A 26,000-nucleotide genomic window follows, 5' to 3' on the forward strand; every position below is an offset into this window, starting at 1 on the left:
CGATACCTTGGTTCAGAGCGAGAAGGACGGGAAGACGCCGTCTGCCATTGGAGTCCGCTTCTCTGTGCCCCAGAGGTCCTACTCTAGGAACCAAAAGGCCAGAAGAAGATGTGGTTCCGGAAGTCGCAGCATTCCCAACCTGCTCCGGACAACCAATCCTTCCGTGGCAGAGGAGGACAGGGAGGACGCTGCCCTAGGGGCAGAGGGGCTCCCAGGAACTTTGGGTCCAGGGAACCTTTCTCTGAACGGCCCATGCAGCAACCCTGAGGGATTGCCCGACTGCTCCACTCTGGAGGCAGTCGGGGGACGTTTCCCAGAGCACCTAGCGGCATGGGAGTCCATTACATCGGACCGCTGGGTACTCCGGATTATATCCAGAGGATACAAGATCCCCTTTCTTCATGTCCCAAAGTTAAAAATCCTCCCCGATGTTCCACCCGATCAGAGGGAGGCCGCTTCAGCAGAAATTGGCCATCTGCTGAGAAAAAGAGCCATCCAGCCCATCCCCCCAGACCAGATCGGATCAGGGTTCTACTCCAGGTTCTTTTTAGTGCCAAAAAAGACGGGGGACCTAAGACCCATTCTAGACCTGTCCCTGTTGAACCTGTCAGTTCCCAAAGAGAAGTTCCGGATGGTCACTTTGCAGTCCATCCTCCCCCTTCTAGGGGAGAATTACTGGATGTGCTCTATAGACCTCAAGGACGCGTACTACCACATTCGGATGGACAGACGATCCAGGAGGTTTCTTCGCTTCCAGCTGGGAGCCAGTCACTACCAGTTCAGGGTCCTTCCCTTTGGTCTCACCACAGCCCCCAGGGTGTTCACCAAAGTGTTAGCAGTGGTTGCGGCCCACCTGAGGCTTCAGGGGGTGCAGGTCTTTCCATACCTAGACCACTGGCTTCTCACCGCCCCAACAAGGCATCTACTCAATTTGGCAAGAGACTCCTTCCTTCGTCTAGCTCCCAAGCTAGGCATCACGGTAAACATAGAGAAGTCCAACCTGGTCCCTACTCAAACAATAGAATTTATAGGAGCCAGGTTAGACACGGGAAATTTAAGAGCCTTTCTCACAACCGACAGGGTTCGGAATCTGCGACTCCAGGTGCGGGCCATCCTTCACTCCAGCTCAATACCTGCGGAATTGATCCTGAGGGCGCTAGGGTCTATGGCGGCAGCGATTACTCTTCTTCCGCATGCCCGCTTGAACATGTGGGTGCTTCAATGGACACTTCAGGTGCAATGGTCATTTCTCTCCCTCCCCCTGTATCATCCCATTGCAATCAGCAAGGCTTGCAAGCGGTCTCTCTTGTGGTGGCTCCATTCTCCGGACCTCCACAGGGGCCGCCCCTTTTGTGTATCTCCCCCTCTCGCCACGGTGACCACGGACGCTTCCCGTCTCGGGTGGGGGGGGGCATTTTGTGGTCCGGATGGTCCAAGGCACGTGGAGCGATTCAGAGACTTCCCTGCATATAAATGTTCTGGAAATGAGGGCGGTGCTCTTGGCGTTGCAAGCACTTCAGGCCCCCCTTCCCCTGGGAACAATTGCGATTCAATCAGACAACATGTCGGTGGTCTGGTACATCAACAAACAGGGGGGAACCAGGTCTTACCCTTTATGTCAAGAAGCCATGAGAGTGTGGGAATGGACGATCTCCACCAACCGCTTTCTCATCGCAACGCATATTCCGGGTCGGACCAACATCCTAGCGGACAAGCTCAGTCGCACCATTCTCTCCCCGTACGAGTGGTCTCTCAATTCTCAAGTAGCAAAACGTATCTTCGCACAGTGGGGGACTCCCTGTTGCGATCTCTTTGCTTCTCCTTTAAATGCCAAGTGTGACAGTTTTTTCGCTCTAATCCCCCCTCCAGGGGATTCTCCGAGAGACCCTCTGGTGCATGCTTGGCCTCCCGGTCATCTTTACGCATACCCCCCTCTACCTCTGATGCTACAAGTACTTCAGAAAGCCTCTCGGTTGGGGTGCAGAATGATCCTCATTGCCCCGTTCTGGCCTTGACCGATCTGGTTCCCTTACCTAAGTTCTCATTCAGTGAATCCACCTTGGAATCTGGATCCCATTCCGGATCTGATATCACACCCGTCGAACCTGGACAACCTGAAGTTGACTGCTTGGCTGCTCCAGTTCCACTCCTAATCAGGGCTCCCGGTATCTCGTCCCCAGTTAAGGCCATTCTGGTAGCGGCCCACAAGCCCTCTACCAGAAAAATTTACTGCAGTAAATTGAAGCATTTCTCCATTTGGGCAGAGCGGCAAGGCCTAGATCCTTTCACGGTTCCCCTTCCTTTGGTTCTACATTTCCTTACTACTCTCTTTAATGATGGCGCCAGTAGTTCCACGGTCAAAGTTCAGCTGGCGGCCATATCTCATTACCATGTTGGACACGATTCAGGGTCTCTTATGTCGGCTAAGTTATGCAAAACCTTCCTAAAAGGCACCTTTTGCTCAGACCCCTGTCAAAGAAACGGTTCCCCGTGGGATCTTTCCTTGGTACTTCAGGCCTTGACTGCTCCCCTTCAACCTGCAGCCACAGTCGATCTTAAATACTTGTCCTTTAAGACTGCTTTTTTGGTAGCCATTACTTCGGCTAAAAGAGTTTCAGAGCTTCAGGCCCTGTCCATGAAACCGCCTTACTTGATTTTTCATCCGGACCGGGTGTACATCAGGATCAATCCCTCCTTTCTTCCTAAAGTAGCTTCGGAAGCTAACATTAATCAGTCCATCAACTTCCCTGTTTTCTTCCCTAAGTATCAAAACAAAGGCGAATACAAGCTGCATTCCTTGGATGTTCACAGGCAGCTTCGTTTTTACCTTCATAGGACAGCTGGTCATAGGCAATCAGACCAGTCGTTCATTTCTTTTACCAAATTCAATCTGGGTAACCAATTTCCAAAGTTTCTTTGTCACGCTGGATTTCTCAGTGTATTTTGTTGGCGTACCAAGCCTCTGGGAGGCCCGCACCGGAGGGAGTCCATGCTCATTCGACCCGGTCTGTCTCTACTTCAGCGGCCTTTAAGTCTAGGGTTCCTCTGGATGACATTTGTTCAGCAGCCACTTGGGCTTCATCCCATACCTTTATTATTCATTACAAGCTGGACGTCACTTCTAGAGGTAAAGCATCCTTTGGCTCTGTGGTGCTCCGGAATATCCTTCCATGATGGCCACCCAAGATTCAGGTAGCTGGGGACTCTGTCCCACAGGTTGCTGACAAATGAATTCTCCTACTTCAGATTTAGAAGTTATGTACTTACCATAACGTTCCATCTGAGTAGGTGGATTCATTTGTCTGCAACCATCCCACCCTCCTATACCCCTGGCCTTCTCAATTTCCTGCGTAGGGTGTGTTACCCTTTGGTTAGGGTAGTTGGTGCAGGGCAAACTCGATCTGAGGTCATGTAGGGAGAGCAGGGCATTATGGGTGAGGGGAGGAGCTAGGAGCTCGGATCCATAGCTGGATAAACCATGCCGGTTCGGATCCGATATCGGATCCATACCCACAGGTTTCAGACAAATGAATCCACCTACTCAGATGGAACGTTATGGTAAGTACATAACTTCTAATTTAATCTCAGCCTTACTACAGGATATGTGCCCAAAGAGTGGCGTACAGCAGCAGTGGTCCCTCTCCATAAAGGTGGTGCCTCAACGGATCCTGGAAACTATCGCCCCATAAGCCTGACTAGCTTGGTCTGCAAAGCTATGGAAAGGATCATCATGGACCTCATAAATAAAGATATTGGGGACCTACAGGCACTGGATCCTACCCAGTTCGGCTTTAAGGGCAGATCCTAGTTGATTTCTTTGAAACCGTCACCAAGGCCATTGACGAGGGGAAGGTGGTCCACACAGCCTACCTGGACCTCGCAAAAGCCTTTGATACAATGCCCCACTCGGGGCTCACCAGCTTAAATATAAACCCCTATGTCACTAGATGGATTGCAAACTGGCTCAAGGACAGAACCCACATGGTTAGAATTGCTGGAGCCATGTCAGACTCCAAACCAAGTTACAAGTGGTGTCCCACAAGGCTCAGTCCTGGGACCTCTCTTGTTCGGTATATATTTCTTGGAGGTACAGGCCAACACGGAAGGACTGTGGCTGACCAAGTTCACAGATGACTGCAAACTGGGCGCCATAATCGACTCTCCAACCGACACAAGCATCCTCCAAAAGGGCCTCATAGAAACAGACAACTGGTGCCAGAGCCATGGCCTCAAGCTAAATGTCAAAAAGTGTATAGTCATCCCCTTTGGCAAAAACAAAGTGCCCACAAATTACCACATAGGTGGTAATCCATGAAGTACAGAAGAAGTAATTAGGGACCTGGGGACCCAAGTTGATAGCAATCTCTCATTTGACAACCACATGGCCAAAGTGGTTAGAAGAACATTTTATATAGCCCACCTAATCATGAAGGGATTCACATCTAGATCAGGGGAGGTCATCATGCCACTTTACTCATCCCTCATCAGGCCCATAATTGAGTACAATGCCCTTTTGGGATGTACCTTACCAGACACCTGCAGCAACTGGAAAGACCCCAAAAGTACCTCACCAAGAGGATCAAAGGGCTCAAACAGATGCCATATGCTGCCCGGTTAAAGAAACTCCAGCTCTTCAGTTGCATACCACCTGTTCAAAGGCGATCTGTGCCTGACGTATAAAGCCATGTCCAACCCAGAATTAATGGACATGCTGCACCTCAGAAAATCCAAATCCCATCGAGCCACGCACTCGAGAGACTTGAACCTCAGCACTGAAATAAATAGGACATGCTGGAGGGACAGATTCATAACCCAGAGGCTCCCTTCACTCTGGAATAAAATCACAGTCCAGGTTAGGCAGAGTCCCTCATTGACTCTCTTCAAGAGGAATCTTGATGAGTGGATGGGAGATCGTAGGTTTACCCCGGGTATCACTTCTGTGTCACTGTTAGACAGAGGCACAGTATACTAACCTCAAAAAAGGGCATAGCAAAATAAATTTAAAATGGGTGGCGAAAGCCAAACACATTCTGGCTAGGCTTATAAATGCCCTAGGGCAGATAGCCTAGTATGAACCTATGAACTGCGAATTGTTGTATATGGGGTCTGTCTCAGTGATTTAAGGGTTTTTCTTCAGGGAGTTGCTTCTGAAGGTTGTTGGGGTACTTTAAGATTTTGTAAAGAGAGTTGCAGTGTATATTTGACCTAAAGGCTATCTCAGCCACATTTAATAAGTTTTCACAGCCCACCTACCTATTCCTCCTTGGTGTGTCTTTCGGCTTTTCCCAGTTAGGAGTCGCCACAGCGGAACTCCGGTCCGCTAATGATTGGCAGTAGATTTTTAGGTGCCGAGTTGCCAGCCCTGACGCACAACCTTCAATGAAGGTAGGCCCATTCACGCATGTCTCCACGCAGAAGACACTGTAGCTGAGAATCGAACCGGACAGCGTCTTACTGTGAGGCGACAACGCTACCGCAGCACCACCACCGCAGTATCTACCTATTCCTCCTAATTTCATTTAAATGAATGTGTTATTAAGGCAGTCCTTTATTCTAACACTAAACTGCATATGCCTCCTTTTTAATTATATATTCCATATGACTTCATATAGCCTGTTCCATTTTGCTGTTATACCTGGCAGATTGCCTTATACTCTCAAGTCTATTTCCCTATGCATGTCTGCAGATAAGAGGACATTCAGTCTTCATATCTTTCTATTTTGCTGACTGGATGATTACCTAACTAAGGGTTACTGTTCCCTTAGAAACTCATGTATAAAGGCTCATCTGCTGTAGAGGCACACTCACCATATTCTCTATCGGTAGGTAATAAAAATTGTTTTGAAGATATTCCACTCTGTGTTAAGACTTGTAAATGTTTTTTTTTTTTTTGCTTCCTTTTTGCTAACTATTAGCTACTTCTATGGCCTTTACTTGTCCACCAGGTCTCCCAAACTCTCCTTGATGCCCCTAGACTAATTCTGACCCATGTTTGTGTCTGGTGAGGATCTCAAGGCAGCTGAGGCAATTTCACTCTGCTGTCACAGAGCATTTTCCATTTGTGTGCCAAGACCCTTCCTGTGCACACGTATGCCCATTTCACACCAACCCCTTAGACAATAGATCTTCTACATCTCTTCCCTCACTCTGCCAAATTTTGAGGGATATCTCTTCCCTCACTCTGCCAAATTTTGAGGGATATAGGTTTGAATAGGACCAAACAAAACAAAACAGTGCTATTGTGTTAGGCGACTTCGGCCTGAATTACCAAAGTCCAAAACATGAACCTATGAACACAACTAAATAGATTTGTGCTGCCAAATTGCCTTACCCAAGTTGTGCAGTCTCCTATGCCAAATTTGGGTAAAATCAAAAGTGCGCGCCTAGATGCATTACTGACCAAATATTCCCAGCATTTGTATTGCTACAGCCATACATACTAATGCTTTAAGTTTGTGTTGCCCAGTTTTCTCTCTTTTTGCTTTCAAAAACTTACATTTCTCTCAGTATATACTTAATAGACCCAGTCCTGAAATACTGGAAACTGTACTTTGGGTTCCAGTTTATGGAATTCACTTCACTCTTCAGCGAAAGTTATTCCATCTGGTCTTTGTTTTCTGATATATATTACCTTGGTTAAGCCCAAAACAAATTGTTCACACTAAGCTGCAGTGTCTTAAGACCTAGGGATGTTCTGAGATTTTATCTGATATACAGGCTGTTCAGAGATTAAAAAAACAATTCTGACAGCTGTACAAATTATTTATTATTTTACATTTGTTTACCGGGAGGGTCCAACTGAGCATAAAACCCTTTTTCAGCGGAGACCTGGGGAGAAAAGCTCTGTTGTTAGTAAACTATTTTGTTAGTAGAAAGAAAATTGTGTAATTCAATAAAGAAAAAAATAGTAACAGACATTCATAACGGTAAAACGTCTAGAACAGAATGAATTGGTCAAGTGGGAGACGAGACCAATAATCTTGTATAACCATGCTTCTAGAAGACCGTTCTTATAATAGTAGCAGGTAGTGACATTGTAAGAGTACAATTACGATACTTAGTGTTATATACAGGTAGCACTGCAAACTGAAGACTTAAAATCTGATAGATATTAACAGTGAGAAAGAAAAAAAACAACATAAGTTAGTCATATGGCTTAAATTCAATGCTCATTACGTATGCAATTAAAGTTTTAAAATCAGCTAGTTCAGTGGTTTGGGCTACCCATGCCCAGTACATGTACAAGTCCAGCAATTGGTGAGGTGGGCTTTAATGTGATGCTTGAAGTGTTTAAGCTAGTTGTAGATCTAATTTCATGTGGTAAGGCATTCCACAGTTTAGCAATGTAGTAGGAGTTTAGAGAGCCACCTGAGCTATTTTTACTCCTGGTTACTAAATATTAGAGCTTTATTAGTGGGTCTTAGTGGACAGGTACTTGTATGGGGATTGAGGAGGCCTTGTAGAGCTGGTTTGGGTTTATACCACATTTGGTGGGCGGTAGAGTTCTGTGAGAATGAGTTGGTGGGGTAGTTCTAACCAAGGTAGTTGTCTTAGGACCTTACAGTGATGGGTTCTAGGAAGACAGCTAGTGGCAAAGTTAGCTATCTTATTATAGCAGGCATCTAGCTTGCTTGGGTCTGATTTGGAGAGGTTGGTAAGGATGGGTGAGGCATATAGTAAAGTTGACAGAAGATGAGTTCTGGCTGTGGTTATTCTGGAGTTTGCGGTTAGGTAGTTTTTGCATCTGTATAAGGTACCTATTTTCTTGTGTACTGTTTTTACAGTTTGGGCAACGTGTGTAAGTCAAACTTCAGATTTTGATCAATAACACGGAGAGATTGGGTGGATGGTACTGGTTCAATCAAAATCTTTATTACTGGATGTGATGTTGAAGTAAGTGGATTGAGTTTTAAATTTAGTGGAGTGGAAGAGCATGAGTTTAGTTTTATTTGGGTTCAAGATTAATTGGGCATCTGCCAACCATGATTCATTAGCACTGAAGAATGTTTGGGTTAATTTCTGTAGTTCAGGTAGAGTTGGGGCAGAACATATGACAGTGGAGTCGCCTGCATACTGTATAAGGGTGACTAGAGTTGTAGCACTATGGAGATTATTTGTAAACAGGTTAAAAAGGAGGGGGCCGGGAATAGACCCTTGAGGCACACCCATAGTCACTGGTAGTAAGGGAGAAAGAGCTTTGTTCCACCGTACCGCTTGTTGCTGATCTGTGAGGTAGTTCTGAAACCAGACTAGAGTGGAGTAGCTTAGGTTCAGTTTGGACAAGGCAGTTAGCAGTTTATGACACACTGTATCAAAGGCTTTTGATAAGTCTAAAATGATTGCCGATACTAGCTCACCCTTATTTCTAAGTTGACTGATGGTGTTAGTGAAGCTAATAAGGGCTGTGGTAGTACTATGGTAGGGATGAAAGCCGTGCTGAGTATTTGTAAGTAATTTATTGTCTAGGAGATGGTTAAGTATTTGGGTGTGAACACACCTTTCGAGGATTTTTGATAGAGTGGATAGGATTGCTATGGGCCGATAGTTAGATGGCTCATAAAAACATTCTCAGAATACAGGATTCCACTTTAAATATTTAGAGATAAAGAGACTAAGCATAATTTCCTCTAATTCCACCAAAGATGTCTATGTTAAGTCTGTTTACATCCAGGCTGGATTTGAAAATCAGTCAAAGAGCTGACTGGCCAGTTATCCAGTTCCACACTTCATACTGTCATGCTTCAGCAGATGTATGATACACGAAGAAGCACCCAGAGGTTTTTGTATTCTGGACAGAAGACTGATCCTTGGCAGGATATGTGCTATATTACTGCAACATTGATCTTTTCAAAAAACTGCTGCTATGGTATTTTACTTGCACCTTGCCTACTCCCCACTCAGTCTTTCAGCCATGTGATCCAGATGCTTACATCATTATAACGTGATGAGCACTCATGGGGCACCCAGTATTCTGCCTTAGGGAATTATATCAAAGCATCATTACTACAGTTTTTTTAAAACTAGATAAAATCTTTAGCTCTAAATTTTCCTCCCTTCACCCCACATTTCTCAAGATGAGTGTTTCTGTCACAGCCAGGCCATTGTTTTTGCCTTTACCCTCTCATTTATCACTTTGGCTATCCTCATTGTGTTCAAACATGGTTTCATATTTCCCTTGATTAACATTTCTTTCCCAAATTTACCTCAGTAGTATCACCCTTTGGCCTTTCACTAAAATCTTTGAAATGTTCCTTGGCTAAACAACTCTTTGATTATATTAGCAAATTTGGTTTGTCTCTCTAATTGCTGTTATACACAGTCTTCTGTCTGTAGGGTGACTGACTGGTTATATAATAATATGAACAGAAGCCTACTTACTGGTGGCATATTCATTGAAATGACAGAGATTTTTGAATTTTCCCACTGCACACTTCTTTCAAAATGGGGAAACAGTGGCATTATTAAATGGTCAAGAATTCATTCTGTCTTTCTCTCTCTCGCTGGACCTCCCGATAGCCGTAGGACCATGTCTGTCTGATATAGAACTTTTACTTGTACTGCCCCTCAAGGTTTGGGTCTGGGCCCCATACCATTTTTTCCTTTTTCTTAAATAACATTATCTAACCTTAACTAAAGTAGGTGTAACTGATGCATTCAGATGACATCTTAATAGTAAATGCTAGGAAAACGAACTTAGGTTTGCAAAGGCAAAATATGCTACAAAGGGACTCTACTGAGCTTTGACTGTAGCTTTACTACAATAAAAGTCTCTGTAGCTTCAAAAAAAAAAACTTTTAATGACTTTTTGGGACCAGTCAACACCTGAAGGATGTAGTCCACATCCTTTTTAAGGCTTCATTAACTTCTGCTGACATAATTTATTAACCCCGCTGAGCTGTGGAATGTCATACCTCTAGCAAATAACCAGATGGTAATCTAAGGCTATTCAGTTCTGCTATTCTTACCATGTAAAAAGTCCCTCCTCCAAAATATTAGGGCACACTTCACTAGAATTATGGCTACTTCTGGGATTTTTTGGAAAGGGTTGGATTCTACTTCAACTTGAAAACTTGGACCTCAGTGTATACCTTCACCAAACACTACAATACTGATTCTTTTTCCAGAGCCAGAACAGATTTTCTAGATGTGTTCAAGGTCTTCTGGACTCTGCTTCTGCTTAAACTTTGGTAGTTGTCCGAAAAAGCTTTAGATCACTAAAGTGGTTGCATAATGATTAACATGGTACAGTTGTGTAAATAAACATATCATACTGTTTTAATTGATAACTGTTGGAGAACCAGCACACTTACTCCATCGCTCTTATTTATGCATTTATATTTTTGTCTGTAGCTACTTTCCCTTTGTCTGGGCGGAGTTCTCTTCCCATGTTTCGTGTATGGCATAAGATTAGAAATTTGGGTCAATCAGAACAGGTCATATTTTCTGGTTGCAGCATCCCTTGATTAGAGGCAAGAAAGTTCTGAATTTTTGCGCCCATACAATGTCCTTTCTTATCACTGTTGCAGTATTCTTTATTTTTGGGATATCCTGCCAAGGATAGATGAACATGTGGCGTACCAAAGCCTTTACACCTTCCAGTCGGGCATCTTACATCTGAGGGTATGCCCTATGTGCAAGTTGTAAGGTACATATGTGACATATGGATGCTTAATCCTCAACATTCTAAATGCTCCCTCTGAATTTGATCTGTACACCATTCACAGTTGTTCATCTACCAGGGCTTCTAAAGATAAGTGCCCCATTAGGGTTCCTTCCTTTTTTCCTCCTTGTAGTTAGTTTTCATGTCATCCAGGAAGGGGAAAATGTTATTGTGGGAGGTAGATTGCCCATAAAGATGAATGTGAGAAGTGCCTTTTTTGTTTGTATGGTTTTGTATAGCACCCCAAGTATGAGATTCTTCGTGTTTGTCCCTAAGACACTCCACAGTCCTGTGTCGAACTTTTCTATTTATTTGGAAAACCCGTGTATGAAGCTTTGACTCAGGGTTTCATGGTTGAACTGCCTGCCCTGATGTTCAGTCACCACTTAAGAAAAAAAGCCAAAAAGGCACTTGACAATCTTAATGCTGTCCAGCCTCCATTGAATGTCTACACTGGGTAGGATGAAGAACCCAAGGACCATCTGGTGCTGACTTCTGTTTTCACTTCCATGACCTAGTTGGAGGCCAACATAGAGCTCTCTTCCCACAAGTCTGCCAAGGCTGTGCATATATCTGGTGCAGATATGAGGGGGGGCAAGGCTGGTTATATCTGAGGTGCCTAGGGAGGTTTCCCTGAATATTAGTTAGGGAACAGGTGCCTGGTGCCATCATCAAATATAGACAGGGGTTTGACTCTCCTTAATTTGCTAAAGCGGATGTTCCTTTAAAAAGAAAATAAAAGCAAACGTGGTTTCTGTGGCTAAGGATCCTGACAAGGAGTGGCAGGATTTTACTCTGGGGATTTTCAATGCTCTTATGGTCCTGAAACCCCCTCAAGGTTGGTCTGTCCCTACTCCGACCCCCTAGATTCCCACCGTTTCTAAAAGGCCTAGGGTTGAAGAGTCTTTGGCATACTCCTCCTAGATGCACTCTCCTGTCCTCTCCTCTCACCTTGGGGTCCGATATAGAAGATTCACTGTCCCCTGATTCTTTCTCTTGGCTTTCAACCTTTGCCCTATATTGTAAATAATTGTAGCTGTACCACTACTGTGTTATGTTAACATTGCTGCTTGTAATAGTTCTGGATTGTATCTAAAGAAAGTCACTTGCATATTCGTCTGGTTACCCAGTGAAAATAAACAGCATTTATTAAGTGTGTTAATTGACATGAATTAGATAACGAGTTAGAAACATCTACGTAAGTATGCAGTTCATCTAGAGCAGGGGTCTGCAACCTTCACTTTCAAAAGAGACATTTTTGGCCCCTCACCCCCAAATAAAATTCATCTGGAGCCACAAAACCTATTTGACTCCTAAAATGAAGATAACACATACATAGTGTATAACGTTTTATATGTACTTATTACATGTCTAGCTCTATATAAGTATATATATATATATATATATATATATATATATATATATATATATATATATATATATATATATATATATATATCTATATCTATATAAAGAACTACAGTGTGTTGCATTTATGAAATTATAGAACTCCAAAAACAAAACTAAAGACATTTTATTGCTGTTTTTACCTGTTATAACAAAAGAAAACACCAAACTGTTATGAAGAGAAGAAAACGCACACTAACATGTGTAGGCTTACTTTGAAATAAAACAAAGAACTATGCAGGCCTGTGATTTCTTCCCTTATTTGTGGAAAATAAATAAAAAAAAAAGTAGCCCACTTTCAAATAAATAAAACATATAGCTGCAGCCTAATAGCTGTAAAAAGAGTAAATATAAAAATGGGCCAGTTTATATTTAATTATGACTGAAGTCCATTTCAGTGTGCTGTCTTCCTCTTCTGTTTTTTTTCCTCAGCCATGTACAGCGTCAATCGTTGAGCCTGGACATAAAACACAACTACATCAGCTCAGGGCCCAAAATAAATACTTTCTTGCAAAATAATAGCCTATTAAATGATAGTTTTCTCACCTGTTTAAGTGATTTCTTTTTCTGAACACTGCAGAGCTTCTCTATATTAGGATTGTAAGACGTAACTTTGATCTTCACACAGGACTGCAGGCCGTCATCCATGAGGTGCAAGCAATATTTGCATTTTATGTAGTTCATGCTTGAGAAAACCTGCTTCATAAGTATGTGGATCCAAAGTTGGACAAGACTCCAAATGCATACATCATGTTCAAATAAATGTCAGGAATGGCATTCCATGTTTCAAACACAAGTTTGTCGGGTTTGGGGAGGTTTTCAGTATCGTTACACTTGTGCTTTTGAGAGAGAATGGCCTTCTGATAGGCAACATCTTCGAGATCAGCTGTCAGGCTTTTGAACTTAGACACCAGTTCAATTTCAGGATAGGTTTGACTTACTCCTGTAAATGAGGACATGTTCAGCAGGGATGGGCCAATGTCCAGGGGTGTGACAGGGAAGGATAATGTGTTATTTTCCTTTCTGAACTTACAATCTTTCCCCAAATGCAGTTTGCATTATGATGATTGCACTCTAAATACTCACAATTTATATGATTGTGTGCTTCTTTGAACTCTCTCAGGGAGGGGATGTGAGAGAGTGTACCTCTCTGCACATCTCTGGCAAGCACCGTCCTCTTGCTCTGAAACACCAAAACATCCTCCAGCATCTGCAGGGCCATGCTTCCTTTTCCCTGAAGCCTTTTGTTCAGTGTGTTGAGTTAGTGTCATATCCACCACGAAGTGCAGCTTTTCCAGCCAGTCTGGATGTTTCAGATCAGGATAGGTTCGTCTCTTGCTTTCTTGGAAAGTTTTCACGTGTTCCAGACATGAGGCAAACCATTTCAGCACCTCTTCCTTGAACAGCCATCAGACTTTGTTATGCAGCAGGAGATCCAAATATATGCTGTCGATGTCATCTAACAATGATCAGACTTGGTGGTTTAACCCTTTTGCCATTACTCTGTTCACTATTTGAATGACCAGGTTCATCACCTCCATGTATTCAGAAGGAAATGTTCGAGCGCATAGTGCTTCTTGGTACAGAATGCAGTGAAACATCAGCAGCTTTCAATCTAGTGACTTCCAAAGTAAGGTCACAAACCCCTTCTGTGTTCCTCTAACACTAGATGCCCTGTAAGTATCCACTGACACCATGTGAGTGGTGTTCATTTCTTTGACTTTTAAATAATTCACCGCAGTCTCATAAATGCCCCCCCCCTCTGTGTTTTGCCTTTTAGCAATATCAACTCAATGACTTCTTCATGCAACCCATCAGAGTTCACATACCTGCATAACAACGCTGTCTGTTCAGTATTGTTTACATTTTTTGACTCATCACAGACGAATGAGTATGCTGGAGCTGAATTAATGTCCTCAGTTTTTGACTGGTGACGTTTGCTGCCATCTTGATGGTCATGTCCTTGACAGTCTTTGCAGAGAGAGGCATATTTCAATTTTCTTAACAATTTTATGTTTATTTTTGAAGTCCAAGAATAGAGGCTCTGATATTTTAATGAATGATTCTTTCATGTGTTCTCCATCTGTGAATGGCTTTCCACACCTTACTATCTCCTGAGCTGCCACAAAACTAGCAGCAGTAGTGGAGTTTACAGGCTTGATCCACTTCTTGAAAGTATATTGGCTCTGGTCAGCTTTCCACAGTAGTTCCGAAATCGCTCTTTTTCATTCATCTCCAGCTTGGTACTTTTCAGCAAATGCTGTGTGTTTGTTCTGGAAATGTCTTTCAACATTACATTTTTTGTTGTTTGCTAATTTCTCGTCACATATCAAGCATATAGGTAAGCCAGGATTGTTGGCAGTGAAAGCAAATTAATCAGTCCACACAGAATTAAACTCTCCATTTTCTTCCGAGATTTTTCTTTTTTTGGATTTATTCATGGTTTGCTGACAGGGGATCAAACTCAAGATTAGCCACTTGCAGGTGGCAGGGGAAAGCAGCATGCTGTAGATGTAGGATGTGACACATATTTTGGGTGACAAAATATTAAAGCACTTCAGAATTTTAGTGTCACAGTATCACCTCAATCTCCAAAATAAGAGATGTTCACTTTGAAAGAAAAAATAAATATAGCCATTATTTATTTCCATATTATTTTTTTTCAAAGCAATAGGGAGCCACTTCAGAAGGGTTGAGGAGCCGCAGGTTGCAGACCCTTGATCTAGAGAGATAATTAAATGTCAAAAACAGTTTGATAGTGTGGCAGTCCTTCTAGGTAATTTGTCCTTGCAATTGGTTGATCATTATTGTATTTGTGGCAGCTTTAGTGCTATGGATTTAGAAGGACTGAAGACTCACTTTTGCTTGGAACTTTAAATCTGGCATTTAGAGCTTCTACTGTTGTATCAGTTTGGTTGTGTGTGTATTGAGTTTAGTGCCATGTCTGTCAACTGACAGTGTTTGAGTAGGGAAGGCAATTAAAAGAATTGTGGGGAAATGTCCTTGTCTGCTTCCTGTATGAACACAGTGAACTTAACATGTTTTCTTCTTTCCTGCTACAGGAGCAGTGGATGAAATTGGAAGAATGCCATTCTATGCTGAGGAATGTGCTTCCATGTTGGCTGTTACATTTAGTAGTGGTGATAAACTAATGAGAAACATAGTAAGTTAAAAAGTATTTTATTTTTATAAATCAATGAGGACTGTAGTTAAGTTAGAGAACTGTATATCCTCTAGTTGGCTATCTGTTTGCATCTTTGTTAGTTAAGTGATTTTACTGTATTTCCAGAAGGCTTACTTTGATCACTGAGCTACTGTTAATTGATGTACAGTTTTTACCATCTTTCTTCCTGTGCCTCTATTTGTGATACATTTGTGTTTTTGGTCCCTCCTCATGTTAACCAGTTATTTTATTCCCTATATAAACTCTGTTATCATGAGGGCTGGCTAGTTGCCAGGAGGCTGCAGTCATCATATGCAAAGCTAGTGAGGCTTTTGCTTTATTTCCCAAACTATTTTGAAATGCAGCATGCCGTACTTGATGCTTATGTAGCTACATGCAGATTAATGTTTGTTGGACATTCGCGGGGCAACATTGATTTTTTTTCCTAACACTAGTTCCTATTCAAGAGGGAATAGAACAGACCCACACATCACCATCATCTTTCCTGCTGCCACCCTTGTGGATTGTGAGATGCTGACTGAATCAGTACAAGCAAAAGCCCTCTTGTTCCTCTGTCAGTCATCCAGTATGTTCTTCGGTTTATTCTTGTATATGAAGCTGTCTTTTTTTCTTCACTAATTGTATTTGTCTTTAGAATTCAACTTGTCAGTTTTTCAGTAGTTGGGATAAGAACCATGGCTCAGTGCTGTGATATTTACTGAAAGTTGTAGTTGTAGGTGAGATTACTTTATTATGCAGATTGTTACAATATGTTTCCAGGAATCACAGTTGTCTGAAGCACAGATGCATGATCAGTGTACCCTTAAGTTAAAGTTGCTTCCGGTCTTTTTTTTATTTTTGCTTGTCCCCAGTTATGCAGCCCCTCATCTGATACTCCAGTAGTGCAAGTACTTGATCCAGTTTTATGGGCATTTAAAGCTTTCAGTGCTTCTATGTTTTCCAAGTGTTATCAGTGTGTCTGCATGCCTGTGCACTATCATGGTGCACCAAAATTTAACAAACACTGCTGCTTACATTTGCCTCGCTGTTGCTGACTGGCTGAGAAGCTCAACATGACACTGAAGAGCTAATTTGAACAAAAAAAAAACAATGCTGAGAGGCCTGCAAAATGTGCAGAGCAAATAAAGTGGTACACTGTGTATACCTTCTATTTGTTTATAAAAGATTTGTAGTTTGTTGTAGCAGCAGTTCACATAACTTTGATGTTTTCTCTTCAGCTAAAGTGGAGTAATCAGCAGTACAGTGAAGTAAGTGTTTTTTTAATAATGCTGTTAGGCAGGCAGCCAGTCATTATACCTCTCAACAGCTCCTAATTTTGCAAAACATCCCTGATTTTATCTCATATTATTGCTATGACCCTCATTATTTTTTGATTCCCTTATAAATTACTGAGTGGTGCAGTCGGTCACTAATGCCAGACATTAGCGTTTTGTATATGTTTTGATCAGAAAAATGCAAGCGTAAAATAGCAGAAAACACCAGAACCAAGGCAGGATACAGTGGCTTTAATGAGAAGCTTTAAAACACTGAAACACTTTAAAAACGCAAGTAAAAACTTTTGCCAGTATGCCTTCTTCAGGCATAACACTACAATAGTAAAAACAGTCCATTTTATACACTTTAAAATCATGTGACACAGCAATTAATTAAATCTGCAAAACACACCGACCACACCTATAGGTGCCTACTCCATGAGCAAGGAGCATAATGTGTGATGTACAACATGTTTAAAATCCTAAGGCTTTGGTATACTGGCCAGACATTGGACTACCCTAGACAGAGAATCCTTTAGTAAACAATGCTGCAACAGTGAAGAGAAGGACAATTGCTGTTATGTTAAGATTTTACACAACTGTACTTTTCTCTTGTATACCAAAAAATCTTATTTTTTCACTGCATGCGGAGTCCTGTAACTTAATCATTTTTGAAATGGTTCTTCTTGCAAAGCCTTATGTTAAGTCTATATTTCCTTCATTTCATCCTCTGATTTCTGCAGTTTTATCAGCTTATCTGCATAGCTGCTTAAAGCTGTTTCTATTTTTCAGCATTTTGTCATTTAACTTTGTTTCTGTTGTGTCTCAATTATTTTAAACACTTCAGAGTGCATTTGTTTTATTTTTTCCTCTAAATTACTGGAAGTCATCTCCTACACTAAAGCTGAAATGTGATGCTTTTTGCTGGGCAGCTGCTATGTTCTTCCCAGCATGTCTTTTTTCTTTTCCTTTTCTGGTTAATTTTTACTTACTTTCTTCTAATTTCTTCTTCATTTTTGCTGCATCCATGTAGTGTAATTACAAGACAGTAAACAGTTTTTACTCAGATTGATAACTTTTACTGAATTGTTCAACAGTTTCTCATTTTTCACACTGGACGAACTCTGATCAACCTGCTACTCAGTGTGCAGCCATCTTCGAAGTCCAGATTGTATGTTTCTCTGTCCTAAGAGTCTGATTTTCAGCCAGCAGCTGTCTAAAAAAATCACAAGGTACAGTTTCAGACATCCACAAAAAAAAAAAAAAAAAACTTTGGTTGAGCCTACTTTGATATAAGCTGTTCCTAAGGGAACAGAAGCAAAACAAAATCTCTTAGTATTACAACAGATGACAAAGAAAGTAGAATATTTTACTTGAGTTGGTAACAGGAGTATACATATCTGCTTCACTGGGCTTTTGAGTTATAAAGCCATATAGTTTTGCAGTACCATGCAGAAAGTCTGAAAATGGTTAATGATCTGACTCATGGCACTGATGAATTTCCTTTGAGGCAACATTTTTAAACTGCCATAGCTGAGAGTGATGTTATGAGTTATAAGCTCATAGGTAAATATGAGGCATTTTAGACCATTACATGCTTAGCCAAAAACCCATATTCAGAAGTTTCCTCCATCAACAAGGAGGGAAAGACAAGATGCACTGAGGGAGAATTTGAGTCTTCACATCCAATTATGTAGATTTACTTTGAAAGTAGAAATGTTACTACTGTGCTTGACACTTAGTGAAAATTTGTTTGAGATGAGGGGTACAAGGGATACTTTGGAAATATAAATCTGTCACATCACTGTGTCTTTTTTATCTGTTGACATATAGGTATGGTTCATTTAACTGGGTATATAAGGTCAAAGAGGGTTGGATTTATAATGCCTCAAAAGACTAGACACAGGTTTCCAAGGAGTGTATAAGAGACTGGATACAGAGAGAGGGCTGTGACAGTCTGTCCTGATAACTAAGATTTTTGAGACCACTTATTTTTTTATTATGAATCTCTGAGATCTCATGTTAAGTGATATGTTTCCACAAATACATGCCAAAAGATGCATTTTATTTAGCAATGGGTCTGATGACATGCGAGAAATAAGACTTCTTTGAATTTAGTAGAGATGCCTTTGGAAATTGGATGAACCAGATAGCTTTTCTGTACTACTTGGGAAGCATGATGGTCAGATGATGGGGAATTATCAACTGGAGTGAAGATATCCCTTACGATAGTTTAAAGAGGTTAAGGAGGGGATCAGATAGGCCTTATCTGGCAATGATAATCAGGCAATATGGTATATTATCAGAGCCCATGGATGAAGTGTTCTCTTAGCTTTTGAGAGTACTGAGAATATCTGTTCCACAGTAATTAAAAAGGAGCATCTGGAGTTATGGAATCTGAAGAATTGCTTTAATGGTGGCTAGAGTAAAATTGATAATAAATTTATTGGTTAGGATATTCACTATTTTCTTTGGGTCAGAGTGAGCAGTATTGTTGTGGACTAGCTCTGAACTTTGTTTGGTATTAGTTCTTAACTTCCTGACATAGTTTAAGATAGATTTGTAGTTATTTTTGGTTTTGCTGGATATTTTAAGGTCATACTCTGCACTGAACTTCAGAATTGTCCCCTTAAACTCTTTAATAGTTCCCTTAAATGTGCTTCTAAAATAGGTGGGTAGAATGAGACCTCTTATAAGCATTAAGCAATGTTTTTTCTGTTTTTATATTATTTATTTATATGGTTATTCTACAGTAGGGGGTTTGTTTTTAAAGCTCTCATTACATTTGACGTGCTTATGACTATCTTATCAATAAAACTATTTAAGTGGGAATAAAAGTCAGGGGCATAGGCAGCAGATTTTGTAGTGGAATCAGCTGGACGAAGATTAGAGCAGAGTTTATTTTGGTCATAAAGTAACTGCATTTTAGTGCAAAAGTTTACCAATTTATGGTCTAATTTAACAAGGCAGAATGATACATATGGAAATGTGCAAAAAGTGACCATGTTTGAGGACTAGAGTAAGGATATTTGAGCTAACATTTATAAAATCAAGAAAGCATTGGACCTGATGACCAGTGACATGGATAGTTGAAGTTCCCCAGCAGAAAGGTGCTGGGTTTAATGGAGATGGCAGCTTGTGTGTTAAGATAGCTATCGTGCTCAGAAGGGGACATATAAGGTGATCTATACCTAGCTATGAAGTTATAGCTAGTCTTATTTATGGTGATTTGGTCATTTAAGAGTTCAAATGTGGTTTCCAGAAGAATCTTTTAGGTGATGATATCCTTGGCAGTATCCCATACTGATACTACCTCACAGTTGCCAGTAGGCCTGAAGAAGTGATAGGCACTAGACCCTGGAAAAGAAGTGTTTTCATTGCTCTGAATCGTTTACTACACAACGTACTCGCACGTAGGGCAGGTGTAAAGGCCCAAAAAGCAATCATAAACTCAGAAAAAGTAGCCAGCACCAAAGAGTGAGGGAAAAAAAATATATATATATATATATATATATATATATTAATTTCATAATGTATAAACCATGAATCAAACTGGTTTCGGCCCCAAGGCCTTCATCAGTGATACACTCATTACATTCAAAAGGAAACTTAAATAGTCTCCTGAATACATTAATTAAACAGATCAATCAGCATTTAAAGTCATGGCACAGTACATGAAATCAGATACAAAACCTATTATAAACCATCATTCAAAGGTGGTCATTCAGGCCAGAGGAAAATAAACCCCTAATTTAATTATCCAAGCCTTCTCCTTATTATTCAATATGCTGTGCCATCCCATTTTCCTGGATCTGTCCCCCCAAATTTTATCTATGACAGTGAAATGAAATTGAGCTATTTTATGTTTTTGAACATGTCTGTAAGGAGCATTTGTTCAGCGATATTAGAAATCAGTGTTTGTGTTCAGACAATTCTGATCCTTAGTGGTCTGGACATCTGTCCCACATAAAAGGCGGAACAGGAGCAGGTGGCCAAGTAGACCACCCAGTCTGTCCTACAATTACCAAAACATTTCACCTGATAGACCTTACTAGTATTTCTACTGGAAAATTCTTTGGTTTTCAACATATGTGTACAGAACGAGCAGAGCCCACATGGAAAGGAACCCATCAACTTGTCCCCTGTTAATGTAGTTTGTTGGCCAAAAGTGGACTTTTTGAATCCAGATTTAAAATTACTAAGTATGACCCCAAGTTACGACCCCTATGATAGGAAAACAAACATTCAGGTGGTAGTATATTGGCTAAATCTTGATTAGCAAAGAGTATGTTCCAATTATTTTTAATAACATTTCTGGTTGCATTAATGTTTCTTCCATATGTAGTCACAAACCTGATAGTATCTTGTACCCTGGCTGATATCCACGATTGCGAAACCTTTTTATGAGATCCTGTTGATAGGTGTAGGTACCTTGATCCGAACAAATTCTCCTGACTCTCAAAAATTGAGATTTGGGTATGTTTCTGATAGTATGAAGGGGATGTAAGCTAGTAACCTCCAATAAATTGTTATATTGGGGGTATTTATGAAACACTTGAGTGGACAACGTATGATTCAAATTACGTGTCATTTGAACATCTAAAAATTGGATCTCTTGATCATGCATGTTGAGTGTAAATTCTATCCCCCATTTGTTCTCATTTAGATGTTGGACAAACTCTAGTAAATATGTAACACCACCACTCCAAATCAGCCAACAGTTGTCAAGGTACCTACGCCAAATGTCCATCTCCCCTAAAAAGATGTGCAATGGGTCATAAATAAGAAACTCCTCTAGGTACCCCATAAAAAGGTCCACATAGATGGGGGCAAAAGAAGCCCCCATTGCAATTCCTTGTGTTTGCCAGAAACAATCAGTTTGAAAATAGAACACATTCTTGTTTAATATGTGCTCAGCCATACAAATCAGCAGGGTGTTGAAGCCAGGTGGGTAGATGTCCGCCTTATCAAGCCAGTATTTTAATGCCTCCAGTCCAGCCCAATGAGGGATGTTAGTATAAAGAGCGGTGACATCTAACGTGCATATCATCCAACCCGTCTCCAATTGTGAGGCGGACAGAATCTGGAGGTATTCAGTGGTATCTTTCAGTCTGGCACGGACCATGTTTAATAGAGGCTGTAAATATTGCGCAAGATATACCGAAAGGGGTTCAGTCAATGACCCCCTACCAGATACTATGGGTCTGCCTGGTGGTTTCTCCAAACATTTGTGAATTTTCGATAGATATAAAATCTGCCCCTGGGGAATCATCCACCACCAATTGTTGTTTTGTTCCCTCATTAATAATACCCTCTTCAACAGCAATTTCCAAAAAGGAATCTATTTCCCTTTTGAACTGCATCGTAGGGTCAAGCGGCATAGACATATAGTATCTGGAATCATGTAACTGTCTATATGCCTCATTTATATAATATTTAATGCCCATGACTACCACTGCTCCTCCTTTGTCCGCAGATGTAGTGACAATATTTGATTTGTTTTTCAAAGTTGTCAAAGATTTTTGTTCTTCAGATAAATTGTGACCTAACATACGGGAATCATTTAATTTAAAATGCAGATCTTTAAGACATGATACCTGAAACACAGACACAAATTTATCCATAGGGAGTTGAAAGTTGGATTTCCGAAAACGAAAATCCATACTAGTTCGACTGTTGTATTGTCCACCAAAAAATCATTTTAAATTCAGCAAACGACAAAATGCCAATAAATCATTGCCAACAGAGTCTTCATTTACAAAAAAAACAGGGACATATGATAGTCCTTTGTTCAGTAACTTTATTTCTACATCAGTCAAATTAGCAGAAGAGGTATTGTGCACATTAGAAAATTCAGTTACTGGGGTATGAAAACCTGTAACAATGTCTCCACATTTTTCACGCTTTCTATGCTTTCTACCACCCCTACATTGTTTATTCCTAAAGGGTCATCCAGACCCCTAGATTTCTTTTGTACTGGGGACCCCTGAGTGAGTACCTGTTCTGTTTCAGTAGCAGATGAGTCTTCCCCTGATGTACTGCTATAATCAGTCTTAGATCTCTTTAAGATTGATCTAGGTCTTTTCTTCCTAAGTTTACCCACCCCAGACTGCCCTTCAAAAAACTTTGCCATTTTTCTTGGTCCAAAGAGTTTGCCCTTCTCATAATCTGTCAGATCTCTTTGAAATGTATGTAAATTTTTAGTCTTCAAGGTTTTTTCCAAGGATAACAAATCCTGGTGATGTTTGGTCAAACATAACTTAAACTGGGGTTGTCCATCAAAAACTTTCACTTCCTCACAAATTTCTTTAATCTCATTGGTATTGTGACTATAATATGTTCGTAATAGGAAGACAAAATGTTAACAAAGGACATCGTAGCCTGTTGTTGCACAGATGCCCACTCTTACAACAACATGTCATCTGGCGCACTAACAAAGGGTTGTGTACGGATTCTTAATCCCCTTGGTGTAATGTTTCTAGCTTGATATGCCCGAAACAATTTTAAATGCCAAACATTCATCCTGAGTGAGGACATACTTTTGGTAAGCTTTCCAAACAAATCCCTACAGATATTGTCCAGGTTTCAAACATTATCAGTTCCTTCATTATGATCCACAAGCCCAAAAACTTGCACGTCATGGAATGGCACAGCATTTTGAATAATAAGAAGGTTTGGATAATAAATTAGGGGGTTTATTTTCCCCTGGCCTGAATGACCACCTTTGAATGATGGTTTATAATAGGTTTTGTATCTGATTTCATGTACTGTACCATGACTTTAAATGCTGATTGATCTGCTTAATTAATGTATTCAGGAGACTATTTAATTTTCCTTTTGAATGTAATGCTAGGGCATTAGATTGTTTCAAATTTCGTATGTCCCTTGCTTGTTCTAATATTCTATCTTTAAAAGTTCTGTTTGTTTTTCCTACATAATAGGCATGGCATGCTTGACAAAAACTAAAATAAATAACATCTGTACTCTTACAATCATAGTACTATTTTATTTTAGGGATATACGAAATTTGAAACAATCTAATGCCCTAGCAAATCATATTTTAAATACAAACAGTACTCACTGCTTCAAATTTTTGGATTTACAACAAGTATTAAGGACAAATAGAGGTGGGGACATAGAAAATTATACAGAAGAGTTAGAACAGAAATGGATTATCAAGCTGAATGCAGATAGATATCCGGGCTTGAATGGCTGTACTTCACTAGTCCCTTGCCTTAAAGCAAGACGTCCTAAACATTAATTTCTAGGTTTTAATGTGGTACTATATTTCATCAAGCTTTTGTATTTACTTGTATATATATATTTAAGATTTTATATAGGACATTTTTATATTATATATATTTTTTATACTTTTATATATATTATGGTCAATAATGATGGTTTTTATAGAGAGACATGTACTTTAAGGTTGGTTTTAAATACATAGTTTGCATAAGCCTGTACTAATAGTTTTAATTGTTAAATTATTTGACTATATTGCTTTAAATAGTTGAAATCACACTGATTAAGTATTTAACCAAGCATGGTCTGCATTAACATTGTCTGATGAAGCAACACTGAGTTGTGAAAGCGCTCACCTACTGTTCTTTTCTAAATAAAGTTACTGTGGATAGTTTCAGTGTGTAACTTTGGTGTCTCATTCTATTCTTATTATCTTTCAAGCCCCCATATTTGGTCTTTCATAAAGAAGGAGTGTCTCTTTGGACTAACCCATCCTTCTTGCCGAAGGAAGCTTCTGAGGCAAACATTAACCAGGCTATTAATTTGCCATTTTTTTCCTGAATTACCAGAACAAAGGGAAATACAAATTATACTTAATTGATGTTCACATGCAGCTGCATTTCTATTTGCATAGAACTAAAAGTTTTTGAAAGTCGGATCAGCTTTTCTTGTCTTTCTCTAAGCCTCATCTGGGAAAGCCTATTTCAAAGTTTACTCTTGCTCATTGGATTTCTGAGTGTATTGCTTTGGCTTATCATTCCAAAGGTTTGTCTCTTCAGGTTCCCATCTGAGTGCATTCCACCAGATCAGTATCCACTCCTGCAGCCTTTTGGTCTAGGGTCCCTATTGATATCTGTTCTGCTGCTACCTGGTCCTCTTCGCATACATTTATTTCACATTGCAAACTGGATATTCTTTCCAGGTGCAGGTCATCCTTTGGCTCAGCTATGCTCCAGAACATCCTTCCTTGAGGACCTCCCAAGATTATTGTATCTGGGGACTCTTTTCTCACAGGTTGAAGAGCAAATGAAAACAACTTCAGATAAAGAAGTTATGTACTTACCAGAACATTCCAGCTGAGTTGTTGCTTTTCTTTTGTCTTCAGCTGTCACTCCCTCCTTCCCCCTGCCCTTTTTTTGGCTGGGTAGTGGACCGGACAGAGGCAGCCGTAGGCTCCTTCTTGGCTAGAAATGCGTCTGTGTGTGTATCTATGCCTCTCTTTTGTTCAGAGATGTAATATTGTTATACTAGAGGGGTTGGTGCTGTTCTGCAACAAACTCGATCTGAGGGGAGGAGGGGAGAGCAGGGCATTATGGGTAGGGAAGGTGCTTGGATGTTGAATCTGATGCTGGAGTATATGGCCGAGTCTGATCCGTGCTGGATCAGAGTCCCACAGGTTGAAGACAGATGAAAAGCAACAACTCAGATGGAAAATTTTGGTAAATACACAACTTGTTTTTCTGAAAGTACTGTTTAAAAGGGGAATTAACTAAAGGGAAAAAAAATCAATCTCAAGGATAAGAACAGGACTGACAGACAGGAAAAGAAGAGAGAAGGCTAGAGAAGCTGAATAAACTCCATCCTAGAGAACCTATTGCCAGCCGAGTTGCCAAGAGTCATATCTTCATCTTCCCCCTGACCAGGACCTTCAATTATGGACATACCTTCTTTATCAGTGTATACTGATATGCAAGAGTCTTCAGGCCTGACCAACTCTGCTCCAGGTAGGAAGAGTTTAGGTTTCTCTTAACTCATCCCACTTCTGCAGTTTCATTCCTTCCCCCAAGTCACTCATGAGCCTTACACAGTTAGACTGGGATAAGAAGATGACAGTCTTCATCAAAGCTCAGCTTTATCTCTATGTTGTATGGTATAGTGTGAAAAGTCCCTTTCATTTCATCCCCACCCTTGGCTCAGTTTCAACACTGAGAGCATGGAAGAGGTCAGCAATTCTGTGCCACTGTTCTTGGCACCCACAGATTTGTCTTCTTCAGTTCAGTGCCCAGAGTTCTGCTGGAGATGTCCTCAGTAAGCACAAAAGGATCAGTAATGCTTTTGTGATCAGTAATGGTGTGGATACTCTCTGCTTTGAATTCTTAGATGCTGATGACCATCCCTGAGCTGTTGATACCAATGATGAGTACCAACAAGCTTTCCTATACAGTGTCAGCACAGGTATGGTCAATGCCAGTGGCTTCGGCCCCAGACACCTTGGCAGATTATTTGGTGCAGAGGAGATCTGCTCAGATCTTTC

The 26,000-nt window shown here is 40.7% G+C and overlaps 1 protein-coding gene across 1 annotated transcript in view; it reads left to right on the forward strand.

Moving 5' to 3' along the window:
* Window positions 1–26,000, forward strand: part of PCSK7 (proprotein convertase subtilisin/kexin type 7) — a 1,762,277-nt gene that overhangs the window by 568,063 nt on the left and 1,168,214 nt on the right. Inside the window, exon 8 of the mRNA XM_044080959.1 lies at window positions 15,130–15,230. Within this exon, the coding sequence (XP_043936894.1) occupies window positions 15,130–15,230 (101 nt within the window). The remainder of the gene's footprint in view (window positions 1–15,129; window positions 15,231–26,000) is intronic.

Source organism: Protopterus annectens, chromosome 8.part0 (genome assembly GCF_019279795.1).
Source record: "Protopterus annectens isolate FY-2018-M chromosome 8.part0, PAN1.0, whole genome shotgun sequence".
NCBI lineage: Eukaryota > Metazoa > Chordata > Ceratodontiformes > Protopteridae > Protopterus > Protopterus annectens.